Below are 22,897 nucleotides of genomic sequence, written 5' to 3' on the forward strand. Positions count from 1 at the left end.
TATACAGCTTAAAGTGACATTTAAAGACTTAACTAGGTTAATTAGGTAGGCCGGTTAGGGTAATTAGCCAAGTATTTGCATAACGATAGTTTGTTCTGCAGACAATCAGAAATAAATTTGCTTAAAGGGGTTAATAAATTTGACCTTAAAATGGTTTATAAAAAAATAAAAACTGCTTTTATTCCAACCGAAATTAAACAAATAAGACTTTCTCCAGAAGAAAAAATATTATCAGACATACTGTGAAAATGTCTTTGCTCTGTTAAACATCATTTGAGAAATATTTAAAAAAGTAAAAATAAATCAAAGCGGGCTAATAATTCTGACTTCTACTGTATGTAAAAGTGTAAAATGTTTGTATTGTGTTGTGTTAGCATGTCTAAATATTTGGGAACTTTCATTCATTAATTTCCCTTAAGCTTAGTCTCTTTATTTATCAGGGGTCATCAAAAAACCGCCAACTTATCCAGCATATGTTTTACACAGCGGATGCCCCTCCAGCTGCAACCAATCACTGGGAAACACCCACACACTCTCATTCACACACATACACTTTGGCCAAATTAGCTTACCCAATTCACCTATAGCGCATGTCTTTGGACTTGTGGGGGAAACGGGAGCACCTGGAGGAATCCCACGCCAACACGAGGAGAACATGCAAACTCCTCACAGAAATGCAACTTAGTTGAGACTCAAACCAGCAACCATTTTGCTGTGAGGCCATCGCGCCACCCTGTTAGCATGATTCTAGTAGGAATTAGCTCGAAATTATCATGATTCTAGCATGAATTAGCATTTTGCTAGTATGCTTCAAAGCATGTTGTTAGCATAATTCTAACATAAATTAGCATGTAATTCAAATTTGAACATCTAGTTATTACTAATAATTATCAATTAAAACAGAGTTTAACTAACATAAAGCAAACAATAACATTTTAGATTTTACTCAAACACATATCTGATCAAAAAAATCCAATATTTGGTCTCGTCAAAAAAATTTTTATAGCATAAATATAAAGGCCCTTGTTCTGTATCTGTGTGTGCAGACACTCTTTAATCGGGGTGACCCACACCTCTAGGTAATACATCTGGCAAAAAAAAGCAATTTTATTTTATTTATTTATTTAGTTAGTTCTTTCCCCCTCAAATGTAATTTACGAGCAGCTTCAGTTTCGAAGCGATATTGAAAAACGGCTTCCTCAGAATGACGAATGCTGCTAAAATATTAGCGAGTGATTTCAGGTGGGATGTTTCATATGATTATGCTTGCTGATATTATTTTGGGAGAATGTCACCTCTATAAATGTCAGAGCGGTGGACTCGTAAAAGCAGCGAGAAAGAAGGTTATAAAGCTGCGAGTGTGAATTAATGACAGTGAAGCCATTAACAGACTGGCGGAGTTCAGAGAAAAAACCATTACAGAGGTAAAAGTTCTTCCGCTGCTCATGGTAATCCAGTGGACACTTGTGATGTTTTTATGATCTGACAACAATTAACTGTCAAGACTGTCAAGATCAAACCTGGGTCAAATGTTTACCCCATAAAATAATAGAAAATATATAACATCATTCATTCACTCATTTTCTTTTCGGCTTAGTCCCTTTATTAATCTGGGGTCGCCACAGCAGAATGAACCACCAACTTATCCAACACATGTTTTACGTAGCGGATGCCCTTCCAGCTGCAACCCATCTCTGGAAAATATCCACACACACTCGTACACTACGGACAATTTAGCCTACCCAATTTACCTATACCGCATGTCTTTGGACTGTGGGGGAAACATGAAGGAAACCCACGCGAACGCAGGGAGAACATGCAAACTCCACACAGAAACACCAACTGACCCAGCCGAGGCTTGAACCAGCAACCTTCTTGCTGTGAGGCAACAGCACTACCTGCTGCACCACTGCATCGCCCTTTATGGCAATATTAATTGTCAAAATGATTTCATATTTTTTCATCTACATTTATTCACAAAGTCTGTCAAAGACATCAAATTTTCAAACAATAAAAAACTAAAAAAAAATAATAATAATAAAAATTTTAAAAATTATATTGAAAATAAGATAAAAATAAAATCTGGTGTCAAATAAATTCAAATTTTTCATCTCCATATATTCAGAAAGGCTGTCAAGAAGATGCCTGGGATCAAAATAAAATAAAATAAAATAAAATAAAATAAAATAAAATAAAATAAAATAAAATAAAATAAAATAAAATCTGGTGTCAAATAAATTCAAATTTTTCATCTCCATATATTCAGAAAGGCTGTCAAGAAGATGCCTGGGATCAAAATAAAATAAAATAAAATAAAATAAAATAAAATAAAATAAAATAAAATAAAATAAAATAAAATAAAACCTGGGGTCAAATGTTTACCCTATAAAATAATCTAAAATGTAGTTAAAACACGTCAGGACTATAAAAATGCAATATATTGCGCAGTAGGTAGCACTGTCCATCAAGGCATAAAGGTTGCTGGTTTGAACCTCGGCTGGGCCAGTTGACATTTCTGTGTGGAGTTTGCGTGTTCTCCCAGTGTTGCCGTGGGTTTCCTCAGGTGCTCTGTTTTCACTTACTGTCCACATACATGTGGTACAGGTGAATTGAGTAAGCTAAATGTCTCTGTATGTGTGTGAATGAGAGTGTATGGGAGTTTCCCAGTGATGGGTTGCAGATGGAAGGGCATCCGCTGTGTAAAACATATGCTGGATAATTTGGTGGTTCATTCCACTGCGGTGACCTCAGATTAATAAAGCGACTGAGCAGAAAAAATTTGTTTTTGTTTAAAATGTTTACCCAATAAAATAATATAAAACATAGTTAAAACATCAAGAATAATATAATATAATAACTTTTATAACAATAGTAATTGTCAAAATGAATAAAAATACTTCATGCCCCATGTTCACAAAGCCTGTTAATAACATGCCAAATTTTCAATTTTTAATTGGGATCAAATTGAAACAAAATAAATATTTTCGTGCTGTTGATAATTTTACCTTAGCATATTGCATAAAAATATAAATTTGTGGTATTTTTAACAAATATCATGACCACAGTTATGTAAATCTTGATAGTTTTCATTTTTTTAAATTGTAAAAAATAATTTGATTTATGAACTGAAAAGACAATTGGATGCATTATGAAAGATATGCAACTCCACTGTAATAATATACACTCACCGGCCACTTCATTAGGTACACCTTACTAGTATCGGGTTGAACTCCCTTTTGCCTTAATCCTTTGTGGCATAGATTTAACAAGATACTGGAAATATTCATCACAGATTTTGCTCCTTATTGATATATTAGCATCACACAGTTGCTGCAGATTTGTCGGCTGCACATCTATGACGCAAATCTCACGTTCCACATCACGAAGGTGCTCTATTGGATTGAGATCTGGTGACTGTGGAGGCCACTTAAGTACAGTGAACTCATTGTCATGTTAAAAAAAAATCATAAGATGGTAGACTGTGGTCATAAAGGGATGGACATGGTCAGCAACAATACTCAGGTAGGCTGTGGCATTGACACAATGCTCAATTGGTACTAATGGGCACAAAGTGTGCCAAGAAAATATCCCCCACACCATTACACCACCACCAGCAGCCTGAACCGTTGATACAAGGCAGGATGTATCCATGCTTTCATGTTGTTGATGCCAAATTCTGAACCGACCATCTGAATGTCACAGGAGAAATCGAGACTCATCAGACCAGGCAACGTTTTTTCAATCTTCTATTGACCAATTTTAGTGAGCCTGTGTGAATTGTTGCCTCAGTTTCCTGTTATTAGCTGACAGGAGTAGCACCCGGTGTGATCTTCTGCTGCTGTAGCCCATCCGCCTCAAGGTTGGACGTGTTGTGCATTCAGAGTTGTTCTTCTGCAGACCTCGGTTGTAGTGAGTGGTTATTTGAGTTACTGTTGTCTTTCTATCAGCTGGAACCATTCTGACCATTCTCCTCTGTCTTCTGGCATCAACAAGGCATTTGCACCCACAGAACTGCCACTCACTGGATATTTTTTTTCTTTTTCGGACCATTCTCTGTAAATCCTAGAGATGGTTGTGCGTGAAAATCCCAGTAGATCAGCAGTTTCTGAAATACTCAGACCAGGTCGTCTGGCACCGACAACCATGTCATGTTTAAAGTCACTTAAATCACCTTACTTGCCTAAATGCTTTGAGTTGCTGTTATGTGATTGGCTGATTAGAAATTTGCGTTAACAAGCAGTTGAATACATAAATATATATATATATATATATATATATATATATATATATATATATATATATATATTAATATAAAATTATTAAAAGTGTTCATTTTCCAGCCTGATGAAAGTTTAAGTGTCTTCAAATGAATATAACACTTTATCAGATTTCAAAGCAGTAAGCAGACACAAAAACAAAGTGACGCCAAGCTGAGAAAAGAGAGATCCTTCTTTTTTTATTGAATTTTTTTGCTGTTTGTTTCACGTATTGGTACATTGCTTTTACTCCATGTTTTGATTTTCTCTGCACTTATTTAAACAATGAAATCAGAGTGAAATCTCTTTTTCCTAGGACACAGAAAGATTGTAATTTCTTTTCTTTTTTCTTTTTTTGTAGTTGTAACAGGGGAAACGGGGTCCGGATAGAAGAGGGAGGAGGAGTGTCTTCACATCGTTCACAAACAGACAAACAGACGGGGACGGACAGACGGACGGACAGAAGAAAGAGGAGGGAAGTGCAGGATAAAAGGGGACGGAGAGCGAGAGATAGAAGACAAAGATAGAAGGAGAAAGAGTAAGGAAGAGCTCTGTAAGAAATGAGTTGCTGCCTGAAAAATTTAAGTTGAATCAAATCAGCTTTAGCAATCATTATGTTACAAATACTTAATAAAATGAGTTCAATATGCGCCAACTTAATTTTTTAAAGATTTAAAGTCTGAGTGAAATCAAATTTTACTGTTAATTTGTCCACAACACATCGCAATACTTAATCCGTGTATGTTCATTTATTGAAATAAAAAGTTTGCTTTGGTAATCTTCAATCAAATTCTGAGCATTTGCTTCTGTGTTTGGAGTGGCGTTTTTTTTCTGATGATGTCAGTTTGTCCACGCCCCTCTCATTGTTTGTATGTACGAAGGAATGATGCGCAAAATGAAAGCTTCGCCCCTACTCAATATTCAGTTTCAGTTAGAACTGCATCAACATACAATAATAAAAGTCTCCAGAACTTTTGAAATACTCATTTGAACTTAATAAAATCAGTTAAATTTGCTTCAACTTGATTTTTTTAAGATTTAAAGTGTGCATGAAATCAAATTTGACTGTTTATTCGCCCAGCACACATTGTTATTCTTTAAGAGAGCAATTAATCTGCGTATGTTCATTTTTTGAAGTAGAAAGTTTGTTTTTAGTAATCTTCAATCAAATTCTAAGCATTTGCTTCCGTGTTTGGAATAGCGGTTCTTCTCTGATGATGTCAGTTTGGCCACGCCCCTCCTATTGTTTATTCATTTAGAAGAAAAATTATTCTATTTATGTTAATTCACATGAAGTTTGTTTTGGTAATCTTCAATCGAATTCTGAGCATTTGCTTCCGTGTTATGAATGGCAGTTCTTCTCTGATGATGTCAGTTTGACCACACGCCTCTTATTGTTAGTTTGCCCAATGGAATGATGCGCAAAGCTAAAGCTCCGCCCCCTACTCAATATTCCGTTTCAGTAAGAAGCACATAATCATACTGAAATAAAAGTCCGTGGAACTTTCGGTTCATGCAGACTTCAACTTTCTGTTTTAAGTCAGTTTAATGTAGCGTTAAGTTAAACTAACTGACGGAACTTAAAAATGTAAGGCAGCAACTTCATTTATAACAGCGAGCGAGCGAGAGAGGGTGGCAGTGTGCTTTTGTCAAGTCTGAGCAAAAAACGAAATCAAGCAGCTCTCAGACACACTTCGAACATAAAAGAACATCATTATGAATGATTAATAAATACAACACTGTTTGTTTCCTCTATACGATTAGTATTTTGTGTCTGGAGAGCGATGTGTAACAGTAATCTGGCGTGGCAGTGTTTGTTTAGGAGTCTCTGCGCGATGCGTGACATCCATTAGCAAAAGCTGTGCGTTCGCACAACCTAACAGTGTGTTTTGAGAGTATCGGTAAACCTTACCGATGTGTTTCTGGCAGATTCAGCTGGAGAAAAACACACACATACACACACGTACAAAAAAAAAAAAAAAACAATAACAGGAGGTTTGTTGTGTTGGTCTGTTGTTGTTGGTCTGCGTTATTTTTTAATTGGGTAAAGGGAGGGAAGGAAGGAGGTGGATTTGTAACATGGTTGTTTCTGTATTGGTTTTCGGTAGGAATGGGGAGAACGTGAATAAGAAAGAGAGAAGAGAGAGAGAAAGAGAGAGTGAGGGAGAATCGATGAGTGAAGTATTTGACAATTCAGTAGTACGTCTCCTTTTCAACCCAACCTGAGGTGAAACAGAGAGAAAGACAAAGAGAGGAAATCATTACAATATAGCAAAACAACGTAAATATTAACATTTGATTGTTGTAAGGGGATTAAATATTAACAGAATAATCATATAAGCGGCATTTTGAATATTATTGTTTGCACCACTTAGGCCAATACCTTTTAGTTATAAAATGGCGTTTTAGAAAGAAAACGATCTACATGCACACTGGCGTTTCACCTAGCGTTTGGGAAAAGCTCTCTGTCCACACTACACTGCTGAAAACATACATCACGTGACCATACATGCACTCTGGCATGCGCTAAAAGCTGCTTCAACATATTCTTGCGTCTAAGCTCAAGGCAGTCAGTAGGAGCTCTGAGCACACCTGCTCGACTGATAACAGCCCAACATCGGCCAGTCCATCCCGAATCTGCTGCTGGACCTCATGTTTCTGTAGTTGTTAAATGCGATGTTTAATTCATCTTGTGTGGTAGACCTATATTTAAGAGTCAGTCTTTTGAATCTATTAGCCTACTTAATCTCAGGTAACATGTTTTGGCTGAGCGGAAAGATAAGTTAATATACCTATTAATATTACCACGTACACTGATTTCGCAACATCTGACCGATTGTTTGCCTTTATTTCTTGTATTATAAAAATATTGTACTTTTTTCTTTTATAATTAGTATTGATTATTAACATTATAGTTTACTGATTATTATATTCAGCAAAAGTTTTGCTATTCTATATCTTTATAGTGTGCATATCGCCTGACAACAAGCCCAAACCACACAGCGAGTCTAATGTTTCAAGGAGGCAGTTATTATTTTGTTATAAATTTGCAGAGTGAACATGACGGTCATTTAAATATGAACATGATGCCTTAACATTTTTGGTGTCTATTATTAGTTTATTTTTAATTTAAGTATATTTAATATGAAAATTAAAAAAGACATTGCTTTAAGTCTTGTATTCATTTTATTGTTAAGTGAATGTAGCCAGGGTGATGTAAATGACATTATAAAACTTCACTGCAGTTACTTTTGAAGATTTACCCGACGTGTCCTCACATCCAAGGGAGTTCGTTTTTGACTTGCGAAGTCCGATCTTACAAGGAAAGGATGTAAGTCTGAACTTTGTGTTGCCTACTTGATAATGAGAAAAAGCCCCAATCAGTCTGCACAAATGTCGGCAGCCAAGCCTCTGTTTTAAGATGTCTCTGTTTTCCCCAATCGACAGAAAATGAAAACGGCCTCTACAGTGTTTTCAAAATCCTCCGTTTTAGGGCTCAAAAACTCTGGAGTAGTGTGGGCGTAATCGTAGCAGAACTTATGCGTTTTAAAGCTAAAATGTATTAGTGTGAACAGGGCCTTACAGTTGAAGACGAATTTATTAGCCCTCATGTAAAATTGTAATTATTTTTCAAACATTTACTAAGTGATGTGGAAATTTTTCACAGTGTTTCCTATTATATTTTATCTTCTTTAGAAATCTGTTATCTTTCATTTTGGCTAGAATAAAAATAATATACAATTTATTTATATTATAATTAACATAATAATTGTGTCTTCAAGTGTATATGATTGATATGAATTTGATTTCTATAATTAGTTGAAATTGTCAGCTTTAAAGAATTGATTCAAATCTCAGATACATTGATTCATTTGCTTATACAATTTTTAAAATAATGTTAATGTTTTCCTGTATTTTAATGTGGTCAAAATGATGTCATACTGTAAATACTGAAATATATATATATATAACATTTTATCAAAAGCCTATTTATATATATATATACAGTTAAAATCAGAATTTTTAAACCCCCTTTTAAGTATTTCCTAAATAATGTTCAACAGAGCAAGGAAATTTTCAAAGTATGTCCGATAATATTTTTTCCTCTAGAGAAAGCCTTATTTGTTTTATTTTGACAGGAACAAATCAGTTTTAAATATTTTTAAAACCATTTTAAGGTCAAAATTATTAGCCCCTTTAAGCTATATTTTTTCGATAGTCTACAAAACAAACCATTGTTATACAATAACTTGCCTTAACACCCTAACCTGCCTAGTTAACCTGATTAACCTAGTTAAGCCTTTAAATGTCACTTTAAGCTGTATAGAAGTGTCTTGAAAAATATCTAATCAAATATTATTTACTATCATCATGGCAAAGATAAAATAAATCAGTTATCAGAGATGAGCTATTAAAATTATTATGTTAAGAAATGTGTTGAACAAATCTGCTCTCCAATAAACAGAAAAAATAAATAAATAAACAAAGGGGCTAATAATTCAGGGGGGTTAATAATTCTGACTTCAACTATATATATATATATATATATATATATATATATATATATATATATATATATATATATATATATATATTTTTTTTTTTTTTTCTATCAATATTACTCAGTTCTATCTCTCAGTATGAGAGTAATTCAGGTTCTGTACCTCCTGGGTTTCGGCGCAGGATAAGTTTTCGGATCTCATCATAAACAAAAATTAAGAAGCTGTAAGGGAACGCGCAGAACCACCAACTGGGCCTGAGAAAAGAAAGAAAAAAAAGAAAAATTTGTATTAATTCAGTTCATTTTTGATGATGTCATTTTCTTTTTGTACATCACACTCACTTGAGAGGGTACATCCTGAGCGCCACGTCCATCCCGGGACAGTAGGAGAGGAATGCAGCTAGAGCCGTCTCCTCAAACAGCCCGAAGATCAGGATCTTATTCCTGTCAAGAGCAAGCAGAAACAATCATCAGCTCAGCTACAGTGGTTTGGAGTGTTTGGGTGCTCTGCATATGTCTGAAGTGATTAGTCTACTGTTATTACTGAAATGTGTACATTCAATACAAACTATGACGCTGATTGGTTAGTTCTAGTCACATGACTTGGGGTGCGCTGGCGGGATTCTGAAAAGTTGAGATGTTTACAACTAGGTTCCCCTAAGACTAACAATGTGCACTAGCAAAATGAACTTTGTGAATTTTGACTTCATGCAGACTTTAATGTTAGGTGGTGTTAATTGCAATTAATCATGATTTATTTCACCGAAATGTGTGTATAATCGAATAATTCTTTTTATGTATTGACAGCACTAGTTTAATTGGGATTTGATGAGCGATACTCACTTCATGCCCTGCTGGAACACAGAGTTGCGGCGAGTCTTGCAGATGATGACGTCGGCCCACTGTACGACCACAATACTGACGAAGAAAGCTGTGTGACAGGTGAACTCCACGATCTTCCTCTGCTCGTACGTCTGAGAGAAACACATTGTAGATTACTACATGCTGCACATTCACATTGAGCAGTGTAAACTAGTAAACTAATGTACATTTTGAACGAATGCAGAAGCATTTATAAGAGCAGTTGTGCTTTGACTGTGTAAAATATTCAAATGTGCTCTGTTCTACAGTTTTATTTGTGAGGAAATTCACAAGAGAATTACACTCTCCAATTGCCAAATGTGGATTTTTTTTTATAATCGGTAAAATGCGTAATAACATGCCTATTATTTAGTTTGTATTTATGTGTTTATAATGTGTTTATATTTACTATCCCGTTACCTTCAAAGCGATTTTTAAAAATTGTATTATTTAAAAAAATATGATAATAATAAAAATAATAATAACCAGTTCCTCCAGGATTTTGCAGGGACATTTTTAATATTATTGTAATTAAAAATAAAGTATAATTTAAAGATAATATTATTACAGTTTCCAGTTTATTAGCATTACAGTAATTCTTCTTATCAATATAATAATAATAATAATACCAACCAGTCTTTCCAGGATTTTGCAGGCATATTTTATAAATGCGGTCTAAAATGACTGATTTTGTGTTTAAAATGTAATTAAAAATAATTGATAATAAAAAATGATATTATTACAGTTTCCAGTTCATTAGCATTACAGTGATGAACTAGTTTGTATTATTTATTTATATAATAATAATAATAATAATAAATTGTATTACTACAATTTTCAGTACATTAGCTTTACAGTGACTTCCTAATTTGTATTATTTATATAATAATAATAATAATTATTATTATTATTTAAAAAATAATAAAAAAAAGGATTTTGCAGGGACATTATTTTATATTTGTGGCCTAAAATGATTTTGTGACAGGTTCTCTAAAAACTTCTGAAATGATTTGCTTCAATTGTTGTGAAAATAAACAAAAATCTTAAATAAGAAAAAATAAATAAAATTAAAACTAAAATATTTCTGTTTTTATCCGAATAACTCGCAAAATCCTGGAAAAACTGAATAACTAGCTATTTACAAATTCAGTATTAAATAATCACAACTACTACTACTAATAATAATAATAACATTAATACTACTACTAATAATAATAATTATTATTATTATCAATAATAATGACAATTAAATGTGTTTCTTCAAAGTAACCAAACATTATCTCTTGTATTGTACAATATGTGTTTTTTCATCTCAATAACTAGCAAAATCCTGGAAAAGCCGAATAACTACTTAATTACTAATTCAGTATTTAATAATTACTACTACTACTACCACTACTCCTACTAATAATAATAATAATTAAAAATAAGAGAATGAAATGTTTCTCCAAAGTTACCAAACATTAGCGCGTTTCAAATGAAAATTAAATGAAAATGTTGTTGGCTCATATTATAGTAAAAAAATCTTATACAATATTTCCTTTAACATCTCCATAACTCACAAAATCCTGGAAAAACATAAAACTACTTAATTATTAATTAATAACATCTACTATACTAATAATAATAAATAAAAAATTATCCCAATTAAATGTTTTTCTCCAAAGTAACCCAACATTAGTGCCTGTGCCGAATGAAAATTAAATGAAACTGTTGGCTCATATCACAGTACACAGTTAGCGAAGTCACTTTAAATAAAAGCACCTGCTAAATGAATGCATTTAAATATAAACTAAATGCAATGCGATCTGCTATTGAAAAACCAACGCCAAATGCATATCCTTGTCTATCAAAGATGAAATGTGATGTAATGTTTACCCATTGCTGTCCGTAACTGTCCTCCAGGTCATTGTTGGAGCGATCGTCCCAGTTCAGCCGAATGCCCACCAGCACACTGGGCAGAAAACCATTCTCAGCCAGAATCACGAAATAACTGAAGAATCCTCCCAGCGCCTGAATCATACCTGCATATTTAATGGAAAGTCACATTTATTGGCTTCATTTCAGCTCAACAAACCAGCTTTTCTTTTACATCATCAGTTTGTTTGCTAACACTTTAGTTTAACTTATTACCTGCCAATTATAAGTATTAGTGGTGTGACGGATCACAAATCTGACGGTTCGGATTACATTATGCTTTTTATAGACACGGATTGAACCATTTTTCAGATCAGCCAAAAAGGGAAGGAGACAAATGTCATTTGGTCATTTTTTACAAAAACAGTACTGCGAGACTGTTCCGACTAAAGTTTATTTATTAACTTTTTATTGCGTATTGCATGCGTCTTTTTCTGTGTCTTGCCTTCTTGTTGTTTTTTGTTATCCCATAGCTTTCCATTTCGGCGTGATCCATGCTCTGATTGGCTGCTGGTCTGGGAGGCCTGTATAAAAAGGAGCTTCTGACAGGGTTCGGGGAGCTCATTTGTGCTGTGACAGTTGCTAGGAGTGGAGCTCCTGGATTTCCCTTACCCCTCCGGCCGATGACCAACATTCAGTCTTGTTACCATTGTTCATAAGTTCAACTTCTTTTGGAGAGTTTGAGCTTGTAGGGGTGGCCTGCCTATTTATTTGATTACTTTTGACTATGTTTATGTTTAGGGAGAAAGGTAAGCTTCCTGTATTTTTCTTTAAATATTTATAGGTAATTTAGTTAATTTATTTTTTAGATTCTTCTGTTTGTTATTTTGGCCTGTGGCCACCTGAAGAGATGCTCATTTAAAATGACTACTTTTCTAGATAGATCTAATAAATTACTCTTAACTGAGTTTCCGAGTTTAGTTGTCAACTGAAGGGGATCTTTTGGATTAAGTTTTTTTTTTGTTTGGGAAATCCACCGCCCCAACACAATAGTTTTTTCCGTTTATTATGCCCATGTTGTTTTCCCCTAGACTTAGGGCGTAATAGAGACACTTTTGGTTTAAACAAACAGAACTTAGAGCCTGTCATTTTATTAAAATATAAAAATTAAGAAATAATCAATTGAATAAAAATAAATTGTAAAATATTCAGTACTGTGAAAAGTTCACTATTACTACGTTAGCGTTGCTGATAATGCTAAATGTAGAAAACTAACATAACTTGTACAACTTTTATTTTTAGTCTCAATTTTAATAAATGATTGAGTTAATTACTCATAAAGCTTCATGTTTCATTGCTAGATGATACTTTTTGAAGAATTATTCAGTGGCATATTTCTGATGGCTGGTTGCCTCCTATTAGTTAAATAATGTAATTGCTGCCTACAACTTTCAGTTTTAAGCAGGCCCGGATTGGCTAATCAGGAGGACCGGGAGAATTCACGGTGGGCCGGTCCGTTTTTTGGCCACAAGGGCCGGTGTCCCTAGCTCCAGAATCTGTGGCTTACAGTAGTCACTTTAAATTAATTCATTTATTTACTTGACCACAGTCTTCTTATTCAATATTTTACCGCAGCTCTGCTCTTTTTTAGCTATTTTCTCGCAGCCTCGTGATCAACATGCAGCCTGCAGGGTGATTATCATGTAACTGTTGTGGTCGAGTGGTTAGCATGTTAGGTTTTGACACCACCGACCCGGTTTTGATCCTCGTCAGAGTAATTGTTTTTTTTTTTCATTTTTATTGTTAAGACATAAAATACTGTTAGGGTTGTTGAACATTTGAAGTTCTAAAGCAGCTGTTTTCTCAAAAAAGACATGATAGTTTAAATAGAAAATGAATTGAAAATGACCTTATTTCAATATAGTCAGTCGTGAACTGAGGTGGGCCGGTCTGAGGCTTGAAACTCCAGGGCTGAAAAGGAGTCCCACTCCGGCCCTGGTTTTAAGCATCATTAAATGCATATGACGATGATTTTAATCTTTGCTATAAACATCAGTGGTTTTATCTAAACTATAACCTGTTTCCCAGTGCTGCTGTGTTATTTGGCTGTTTGTAACTTCATAACCAACTCAAAAGACTCAAGACTGAATCTCTTTCTTGAAATCCCCATCATTTATCATTCATGTTGTGTAAGTGTTGAGATCCCAAACTTTTAATGATAAATTGTGCAGCTTACACTGAATGCAATAATGCAGGCTAAACAAGTAGTGACAGAAAACACCTGTAATAAACTATGAAACCCTGTCGGCGCAATAGCCTAGTGGTTAGCGCGACGACATATGATGCAATAGCACGTTGCGAGTTCGAATCCCGGCTCGACGACATTACCCTACCCTCTCTCTCTCTCTCCCTCTTCGCTTCCTGTCTCAATACTGTCCTATCTAATAATAAAGGCAAAAAGGCCAAAAATAAATCTTAAAAAAAAAAAAAAAACTAAGAAACCCACCACAACTACTTCCGTCATCATTATATTTTACAGGAAAGCCTAAATGCTTTCATACATGTGATTTGAATCATGCAGGAAGCGATCTTTCTGCGATCGTTACGAATTTAGGATTAATCTACAAGTAAAAAAAAATGTATTAGTCCGCGGGCCACGTGTGTTACGAACCGTGGGTTGTGATCCGTACGAATCAACCGTGATCCATTACATTCCCAATAAGTATATTAACTGTTCATGAGTAGTTATAAAGTATATCTATATTATCTATATAAGTATATCTAGTTATAAAGTATATCTCTTTCTGCATCCCTTATCAAACCCAACTTACCTTACTAGTTATTAATGAGCAGCTAATTATTAGTTTATTATGCTAGTAGCGTTAGTTAATGCTATGTGTTAGTGTTTGTATCTAATGCATCAGCTCACTGACCGATCTGTCCGTAAGCAATGCTGATGAGACGCTCGTTCACCAGCTTGTCCCGGAGAGGGTTACGGGGCTGACGCTTCATGATGTCACTCTCTGCTGCTTCATAAGCCAATGAGATCGCAGGGACCTGCAACGACAGCCATTGATTGGTTAATGTGAGGAAACAGGTGAGTGTGGGGACACTGCAATTGTAACTAGGGATGGGAAATTTTATCGGAACACTTCGTAAGTCGGTAGATGATGGCTTGAAATGTAAACAATTGGAAATGGATAATAATGCTGTTGTAAATTGCTGATTAATGTGTTGATTATGCATCTGCAATAACTTTATTGTCCACCAGGAGGAGTGCTATCGGTAAGATCAGGACAGCAGTCTGAGGCCATGTCCACATGTACATGAGTATATTTCATTCATTCCTTCAGCGTAGTTCTTTATTTATCTGGGGTCGCCACAGCGGAATGAACCATCAACTATTCTAGCATATGTTTTTTACATAGCGGATGTCCTTTCAGCCATAAACCTAGTACTGGAAAACACCCATACTCTCTCACATTCATACACTACGACCAATTTAGTGAGTTCAATTCACTCATAGCGCATGTCCTTGGGAAAAACTGGAGCACCCGGAGGAAACCCACACGAACACGGGGAGAACATGCAAACTCCACACAGAAATGGCAACTGGCCCAGTTGGAACTCGAACCAGTGACCTTGTGACGCCCATTAGCTTCAACCTTGTGCATCCCTAATTATAGCAGTGGATGATTGTAAACAAAAACCATTAGACGTGTGTTTGTGTCTCACCATGTCAGTGCCCAGGTCAATGCAGAGGATGGTGATGGTGCCCAGAGGAAGAGGAATGTTGACCAGGATGAAGAACAGGAATGGAGTGATCTCAGGGATGTTGCTGGTCAGCGTGTAGGCGATGGACTTCTTCAGGTTATCAAAGATCAAGCGACCTGGGAGAGAAAATAAAAACACAAGCGCAAACTTCAGTTCTGGCAACAAGTGCTTCCAACATTAGCTGAGACAGTTTGGCTTTAGAGAATCTCTAATTTATGCTTAATGTTTGGTATAAATATGAACAACGTTTGTTTACAGTGTTTTTCTTTTTGTAAGCCTTACAATATTCATTTATTCATTCATTCATTTTCTTAGGCTTAGTCCCTTTATTCATCATAGGCGCCACAGCGAAATGAACCGCTAACTTATCCAGCAAATGTTTTACACAGCCGATGCCCTTCCAGCTGCAACTCAGTTCTGGGAAACATCCATACACACTTGCATTACAATAAATTTTGTACGTTTTATTCTGTAGCTCCATTATTCAATGGGTCTAATTCAATTTTGTTGATTTTATAGATTTGTAATTTATGAAGACCCGGAAGGGACGTGATGGTCGGGAAAAAACTGGGTGGGAGAAAAAAAAAACTGAGTGATAGGAAAATATATATATTTTTAAGTTTTTGCATTTACATTACATTTATATTTAGTCAATTAGCAGACGCTTTTATCCAAAGCGACTTACAAATGAGGACAAGGAAGCAGTTTACACAACTATAAGAGCAACAATGAATAAGTGCTATAGGCACTTATTCGTATGCAATACGAAAGTGTAAGATGCAAAGAAAGTGTAAGAAGCAAAACAGTAGTAATTTTTATTTATTTATTTATTTTATAATTAATGTAGTTAGTGGAGGGGTCAGAGAGGGAATTGCAGATTAGTAAGGTAAGTGGAGACTAAACAGTTGAGTTTTAAGTCGTTTTTTGTTTTTTTGCGTTGCCTTGCTAAGATGTTTTGCTTTATCTCACAAAGATGTTTTCCCATATTTCGCATATATTTTAAATCTTGAAATCACACTTAAAATAACACAACAAACAGTGTGTGTGTAATTTTTTTTTTATATAAAAAGTCATAAAAAATATGCCATAATGTATATAAGTTGTCATTTAATAAGAATATGTGAATAACTTAATTTTGACAAATATGTCAGATAGAACCTTATAATTCCAAGGTGACCATATATAGTTAATAAAAAGTCAGAATTATTAGCCCCTCTGAAAAATTCCACCCACTGTTTATTTTTTTCCCCAATTTCCTTTTAACGGAAAGCAGATTTTTTCTACACATTTCTAAACATAATAGTTTTAATAACTCATCTCTAATAACTGATTTATTTTATCTTTGCCAAGATGACAGTAAATAATATTTGACTAGATATTTTTCAAGACATTTCTATACATCCTAAAGTGACATTTAAAGGCTTCACTAGATTAATTAGGTTAACTAGGTTAGGGTAATTAGGCAAGTTATTGTATGATGATGGTTTGTTCTGTAGACAGTCGAAAAAACAAAGTTAACTTAAAGGGGCTAACAATTTTGACCCTAAAATGGTTCATAATAAATTTAAAACTGCTTTTATTCTAGCCAAAATAAAACAAATCAGACTTTCTCCAGAAGAAAAAAATATGATCAGACATACTGTGAAAATGTGAAAATGTCTTTGCTCTGTTGAACATTATTAGGGAAATAAAAAAGAAGAAAAATCATAGGAGGGCTAATAATTCTGACTTCAACTATATACATATATACACATACACACACACACACACATATATATATATATATATATATATATATATATATATATATATATATATATATATATACACACACACACGCACACACACACACACACACACACACACAGAAAAAATTATTTTTCATTAATATTTAGTGCTTAATTTTAATACATTTAAATAAATTTAAACTATGCTAGTTACTACATACACACATTCTCAGTTGTCTATATTATTTGGTCTATTAAATATAAAAATTTCATGTTTTTAAATATACATTTTCATAATATACATCAACTTTATTATGCTAATATAGTAAAGTACAATTTATTAGAAATGCTATAGTATTTATTTATATTTTTGTTGACTGCAATTTTTTAAACAATTGAGATTTGCTATAATTTTTAACAAACATATTTGTCCTATTTTACATTCTGAATGATCGCTTGTGGAGTGGTACGGTTCGGTTCTGTATGCTTTTAATGACCGTTTCGACTGTCGAAAGGTACCAAAAAGAGAACCGTACGGTCCCACATTTTCACTTTCGGAAGGGTACCTAGCACAACAAAAGGGTACCAAAAGGCAGAGCCAGATGCACAGCTGAACGCTATTGGTTTACAGAGATACGTCGCTAGGCTCGTGCACGAGCCAGGAGAATGAAAACAAAAGAAGCACCATTTTTAAATACACAGCAGAGACATTACACAGTAATAATATATACATATAATAACGAGCCATGGTCGACCCGAGCACAAACAAGCCTTATTTTACGAGGCCATCTAAAGCGCAAGCGGTTTCACTTTCTATGGAGAGCTTGCTATTGTTTGTGTGCACGTCTATATTTGAAATAACAAACTTCTTAGGCTGATAATAATAACGTGCGCCTGGAGCGAGAATGATGTCGACTGAAACCTTCTGTCATACACCATGACCATTGGTACCCTTTTGGCAGTGGAAACGCAACCCTGATAAAGGTGACCCGTACCGTATCGAACCGTAGCAAACAACCGGCCATTAGCAATTTCTTTGTAGAATCCACTAATCATCCAATTAATAAAGTACAGAATCAGTTATTAAAAATAAAGTGCAAAATATAGGAGCAGAACCACTCTCATTTGTTTGTTTCTCAAATCCTTTCTCTCTCTTTCTCTCACCTTCCTCCACTCCAGTAACAATGGATGCAAAGTTGTCATCCAGCAGGATCATGTCTGCTGCCTGTTTGGAGACGTCTGATCCAGAAATCCCCATGGCCACGCCGATATCTGCTTTCTTCAGAGCGGGAGAATCATTCACTCCATCACCAGTCACGGCCACGATAGCGCCCTACAGACAGAATCAGGGAGAGTGTAAAACATAACTCATAATGATTATTAATGAAGAGCTGAATCGTGCCGAGTGTTACCTGTCTCTGGCAGCCCTCCACGATGATGAGCTTCTGCTGGGGGGACGTCCTGGCGAACACGATCTCTGTGTGATTCTTCAGCACTTCATCCATCTGGTCCTGCGAGAGATCCTTCAGATCTGTGCCGTGGATCACGCAGGCTTTAGCATCCCTGATAACACACACATCCAGAATACTGATGAACACACTCACTCTCCAGCGGCATCATCATCAGACTGAATGTGCAGCTGCTGAGAGCGAACGAGAAACAGAGCAAGAATTACCAGACAAATCAGAATAACTTTAACATCTTATTACAATAGAGCTTTCACAGGTTCTTTGTATTAATATTTATTCATTAATCTAAAATAAATTAATAATAAATATTATTATTATAATTTTGTGGATAAAAAAGTAGAGATGTAAAGCTTAAGTAAGGTATTATTATTATTATATAAGTCTATATTTATATGTGTGTGTGTATCTATCTATCATCTGTCTTTTGGATTGTCTGTCTACCTATCTACTGTATCCATCCATCCATACATCCATCCATCTATTGTACATATCTATCCACCCATTCATCTGTCTATTGTATCGATCCATCGATCCATCGATCTATCTATCTATCTATCTATCTATCTATCTATCTATCTATCTATCTATCTATCTATCTATCTATCTATCTATCTATCTATCTATCTATCTATCTATCTACTGCATCCATCCATCCATCCATCCATCCATCCATCCATCCATCCATCCATCCATCCATCTATCTATCTATCTATCTATCTATCTATCTATCTATCTATCTATCTATCTATCTATCTATCTATCTATCTATCTATCTATCTATCTATCTATCTATCTATCTAACTATCTATCTATCTATCCATCTGTCTGTCTCTTTCTATCTGTCTATCTATCTATCTATCTATCTATCTATCTATCTATCTATCTATCTATCTATCTATCTATCTATCTATCTATCTATCTATCTATCTATCTATCTATCTATCTATCTATCTATTCCATCCATCCATCCATCCATCCATCCATCCATCCATCCATCCATCCATCCATCCATCCATCCATCCATCCATCCATCCATCCATCCATCCATCCATCCATCCATCCATCCATCCATCTATCTATCTATCTATCTATCTATCTATCTATCTATCTATCTATCTATCTATCTATCTATCTATCTATCTATCTATCTATCTATCCATCTGTCTGTCTCTGTCTATCTGTCTATCTATCTATCTACTGCATCCATCCATCCATCCATCCATCCATCCATCCATCTATCTATCTATCTATCTATCTATCTATCTATCTATCTATCTATCTATCTATCTATCTATCTATCTATCTATCTATCTATCTATCTATCTATCTATCTATCTATCTATCTATCTATCTATCTATCTATCTATCTATCCATCCATCCATCCATCCATCCATCCATCCATCCATCCATCCATCCATCCATCCATCCATCCATCCAAAGCGATTGAGTCAGAGGACATGTTCGTGGATCAACAACCTTTGTCATTTCTAGAAACAACAATCCTATCAAGCAATAATAGATAAAATCCCAACCCTATCCTGCATCAAAAACGAATGATTGGTGGAAACTGATGTAGCTAAAGCATAATCCCAAACCTATAATCCTGACAGCTTATCGGGTTGTTGTTTCAGGACTAAAAAGCATGTAAATCCAGGAAAACGACCTTGGGAATATCACAAATGTCGAGCTCAGGCATCTTAAAGAGACAGTTCACCCAAAAATGCTGTCGTCATTAAGTCATTTGAGTTTCTTGCTTCTGTTGAACACAAAGGAAGATATACTGAAGAATGTTGAAAAAAGCATCCATTGACTTCTGTTCCTACTATCAATGTCAAAGGCTGATTTTCTCCAGCGTTCTTCAGAATATCTTGTTTTGTGTTCTACAGGCAGGGCTTAATTTGAGCTGATATTTTATCCCACCCATCAGATTATGCTACCAATACTGTATTTGAATGGTTTGGTTCTGAGGTTGGGGTTAGGGATTAGGTAGGTTAGAGCGATTTTACAGCTTCATACCATACTACTCCACATTAAAATTTACACTAGTAGCAAAATCCGATGGTTAACATAGAGCATGATCAAAATGTGCCACCTTCTTTTAGAGTTTTCGATAGTTTCTATAGTCTTTGGTATAATTCAGCCTTAACTGTGTTTTACTACTCTACCTTGGGTTGACCTGGCTGACTGGGATATTCAGGCGAGCGGCGATGTCCTCGACTGTCTCGTTGCCCTCAGAGATGATGCCCACACCTTTGGCGATGGCCTTGGCTGTGATGGGATGGTCGCCGGTCACCATGATGACTTTGATACCAGCTGAGCGGCATTTGCCCACAGCGTCTGGGACGGCGGCTCGGGGAGGGTCAATCATGGACATCAGACCCACAAAGCACAGGTTGTCTGTCTGGAAGTTAATGTCGTCGGTGTCAAACGCGAAGCCTTTGGGGTATTTGTCACCAGGCATCACCAAGTGGCAGAAACCTGGAAGCAGGAGAAAGATACTGGATTTATCCCACAGTCTTGAGGATTTACATTTATTAATTTACCAGATGCTTTTAGTCAATGCTCATACTCAGATGTATTTTAATTATGCACACTTCAATGATATTTTTTAAACAGTAAAGCATGCTAACCTACAGTATTCCAGCACCTCTAAATAACATACAATAAAGAATCAAGATGGCACAAAAATGCCCATGAATATCCAACACTTCGGTTTAAAACTGACTTCACAAGTATCTCTCTGTTTTTTTAACCTAGAACTCTTTCTCCCAGTCCTCCGAGCTCCAGGTAGGCGTTCTGGAAAGCCTCCTTCAACTCTTCATCCATGGGCTGCTCTTTGCCCTGCTGCAGGATGGTGGAGCAGCGGTCCAAGATGCGCTCTGGTGCCCCCTTCATCACAAGCAGGTAGTGGTTTTCTTCACTCTCGTCCAACTCGTGCACTGACAACTGGTGTGACGAGAACAGGAGTGTGTTAATGAGAGAAGAATAATGTGCTGTTTATGTGTTAAACCCAGAGACATTCATTCAATTTCTTTTGGGCTTAGTCCCTTTGTTAATCAGGGGTCACCACAGTGGAATCCGCTTTGCGCCGCGGCGCATGGTCTAACAGGGTTGAGCTTATTCTCTTAATGAGTTATAGGTGTGTTTTGAGAATAAGCCAATCAGAGTCTCATCTCCCATTCACTTTAAGAGTCAATTGCGTCACGCCATAGCGCATTTGCTATTTACATGGGCGACTTTGTTAGTGGAAAAACTGAACGCTTCACTAGAGAGAAAACAGTTAAACAGAGCATCTATTGAGAATGCTATTGAGAATGACGTGTTGTACGCACAGATATCCATTAGCCTATACATAATTAATTTTGTTTGTTAAGTGCAAAGATTTGTTTCAAAACTATTTCTAAATTCAGTTCTAATTTCCAGCAAACGAATAAATAAACAATAATAACGTTATTTCCAAATACACATGCTGCGCCCCATATGGTCTAAAACCTGACAGGTGGGCAAATCTAAGCTGGTTTCTAATAAAAAGTAAATAAATATGGATATAATAAATAATACTGCTTATAATAATACCATTATACAAAAGCAAATTGTCATGAATAAACTGAAAAAGCCCCCAGAGATGAAGAAGGCATGGAGGCGGTGGTTTTTATATTTATGTAGGCTAGAATATAATAATTTTTGTAATATTTTAATTCTTTAATTCTTTTTCATTTGTAAAGTTATTTGCGTATTGCTGTAAACCCTGTGTGTATTAAGCAATGTGTAAGCGAGGCTCACAAATAACGCGCTCTGCGCTGGACCATAGACCTGCCTTGATCTGTTCTATTGAACAGTCTATTTAAGTTCCTCGAAATAGCAATGCGCCTCAACACACCTCCTTTTTTAGACCAGAACGCCTATGGGTGCACATATGAGCGCAAATGCATTTGCTATTTAAACAGCGTGATGCAAAACATCAAAACGACTCTTGCGCCAAGCTGAAACTATTGCGTCGCGCATTACGCCGGGTGTATGATGGGGCCCTTAATTTTTCACCATCAATAAACAAATGCAATATTATTTTAACTTTTACGTTAAAAGTTAAGAGTTATATTAACTGAATAATAATCCCAGTTTTCTGAAACTGGATCTGACTTCCTAAATTCAGTCCGGATGCAAAACATTAAACGAACCTGATATTTGTTGGTGGAGTTGAAGGGAATTTCGGCCACTTTCTTGTTCTTGTCCCTCATGGCTTTGACGGAGCCGCAGGACAGCTCGATACACTTGAGAAGAGCAGATTCAGAGGCGTCCCCTGCGACATCCCTCTTCAGGATAGGCAGAGACTCCTGTCCCGCTTTAAACACGGCCCTGTTACAGAGAGCAGCCACGCGGGCCAGAGCCAACCATGTGCCAGAGCTCTTATCAAACGATGCACCTAATGGAGAAACATGGTATCAGTGTTA

General features: G+C 35.7%; 1 protein-coding gene across 2 annotated transcripts in view; it reads right to left on the reverse strand.

The window, feature by feature from the left end:
• Positions 1-4,464: 4,464 nt before the first annotated feature.
• The window catches only part of atp1a3a (ATPase Na+/K+ transporting subunit alpha 3a), a 57,415-nt gene continuing 38,982 nt past the window's right edge, over positions 4,465-22,897 (reverse strand). Inside the window, 12 exon segments of one of the 2 annotated variants that reach the window (NM_131684.2) lie at positions 4,465-6,478; positions 8,921-9,012; positions 9,100-9,201; positions 9,601-9,731; positions 11,497-11,642; positions 14,409-14,532; positions 15,211-15,365; positions 18,141-18,309; positions 18,389-18,539; positions 20,612-20,924; positions 21,200-21,392; positions 22,625-22,869. In NM_131684.2, coding sequence (NP_571759.2) covers positions 6,450-6,478; positions 8,921-9,012; positions 9,100-9,201; positions 9,601-9,731; positions 11,497-11,642; positions 14,409-14,532; positions 15,211-15,365; positions 18,141-18,309; positions 18,389-18,539; positions 20,612-20,924; positions 21,200-21,392; positions 22,625-22,869 — 1,850 coding nt within the window. In that variant the 3' untranslated portion in view covers positions 4,465-6,449. 2 annotated transcript variants of the gene reach the window in all.

This window comes from Danio rerio, chromosome 19, assembly GCF_052040795.2.
Source record: "Danio rerio strain M-AB ecotype USA chromosome 19, GRCz13ab, whole genome shotgun sequence".
NCBI classification, from domain to species: domain Eukaryota; kingdom Metazoa; phylum Chordata; class Actinopteri; order Cypriniformes; family Danionidae; genus Danio; species Danio rerio.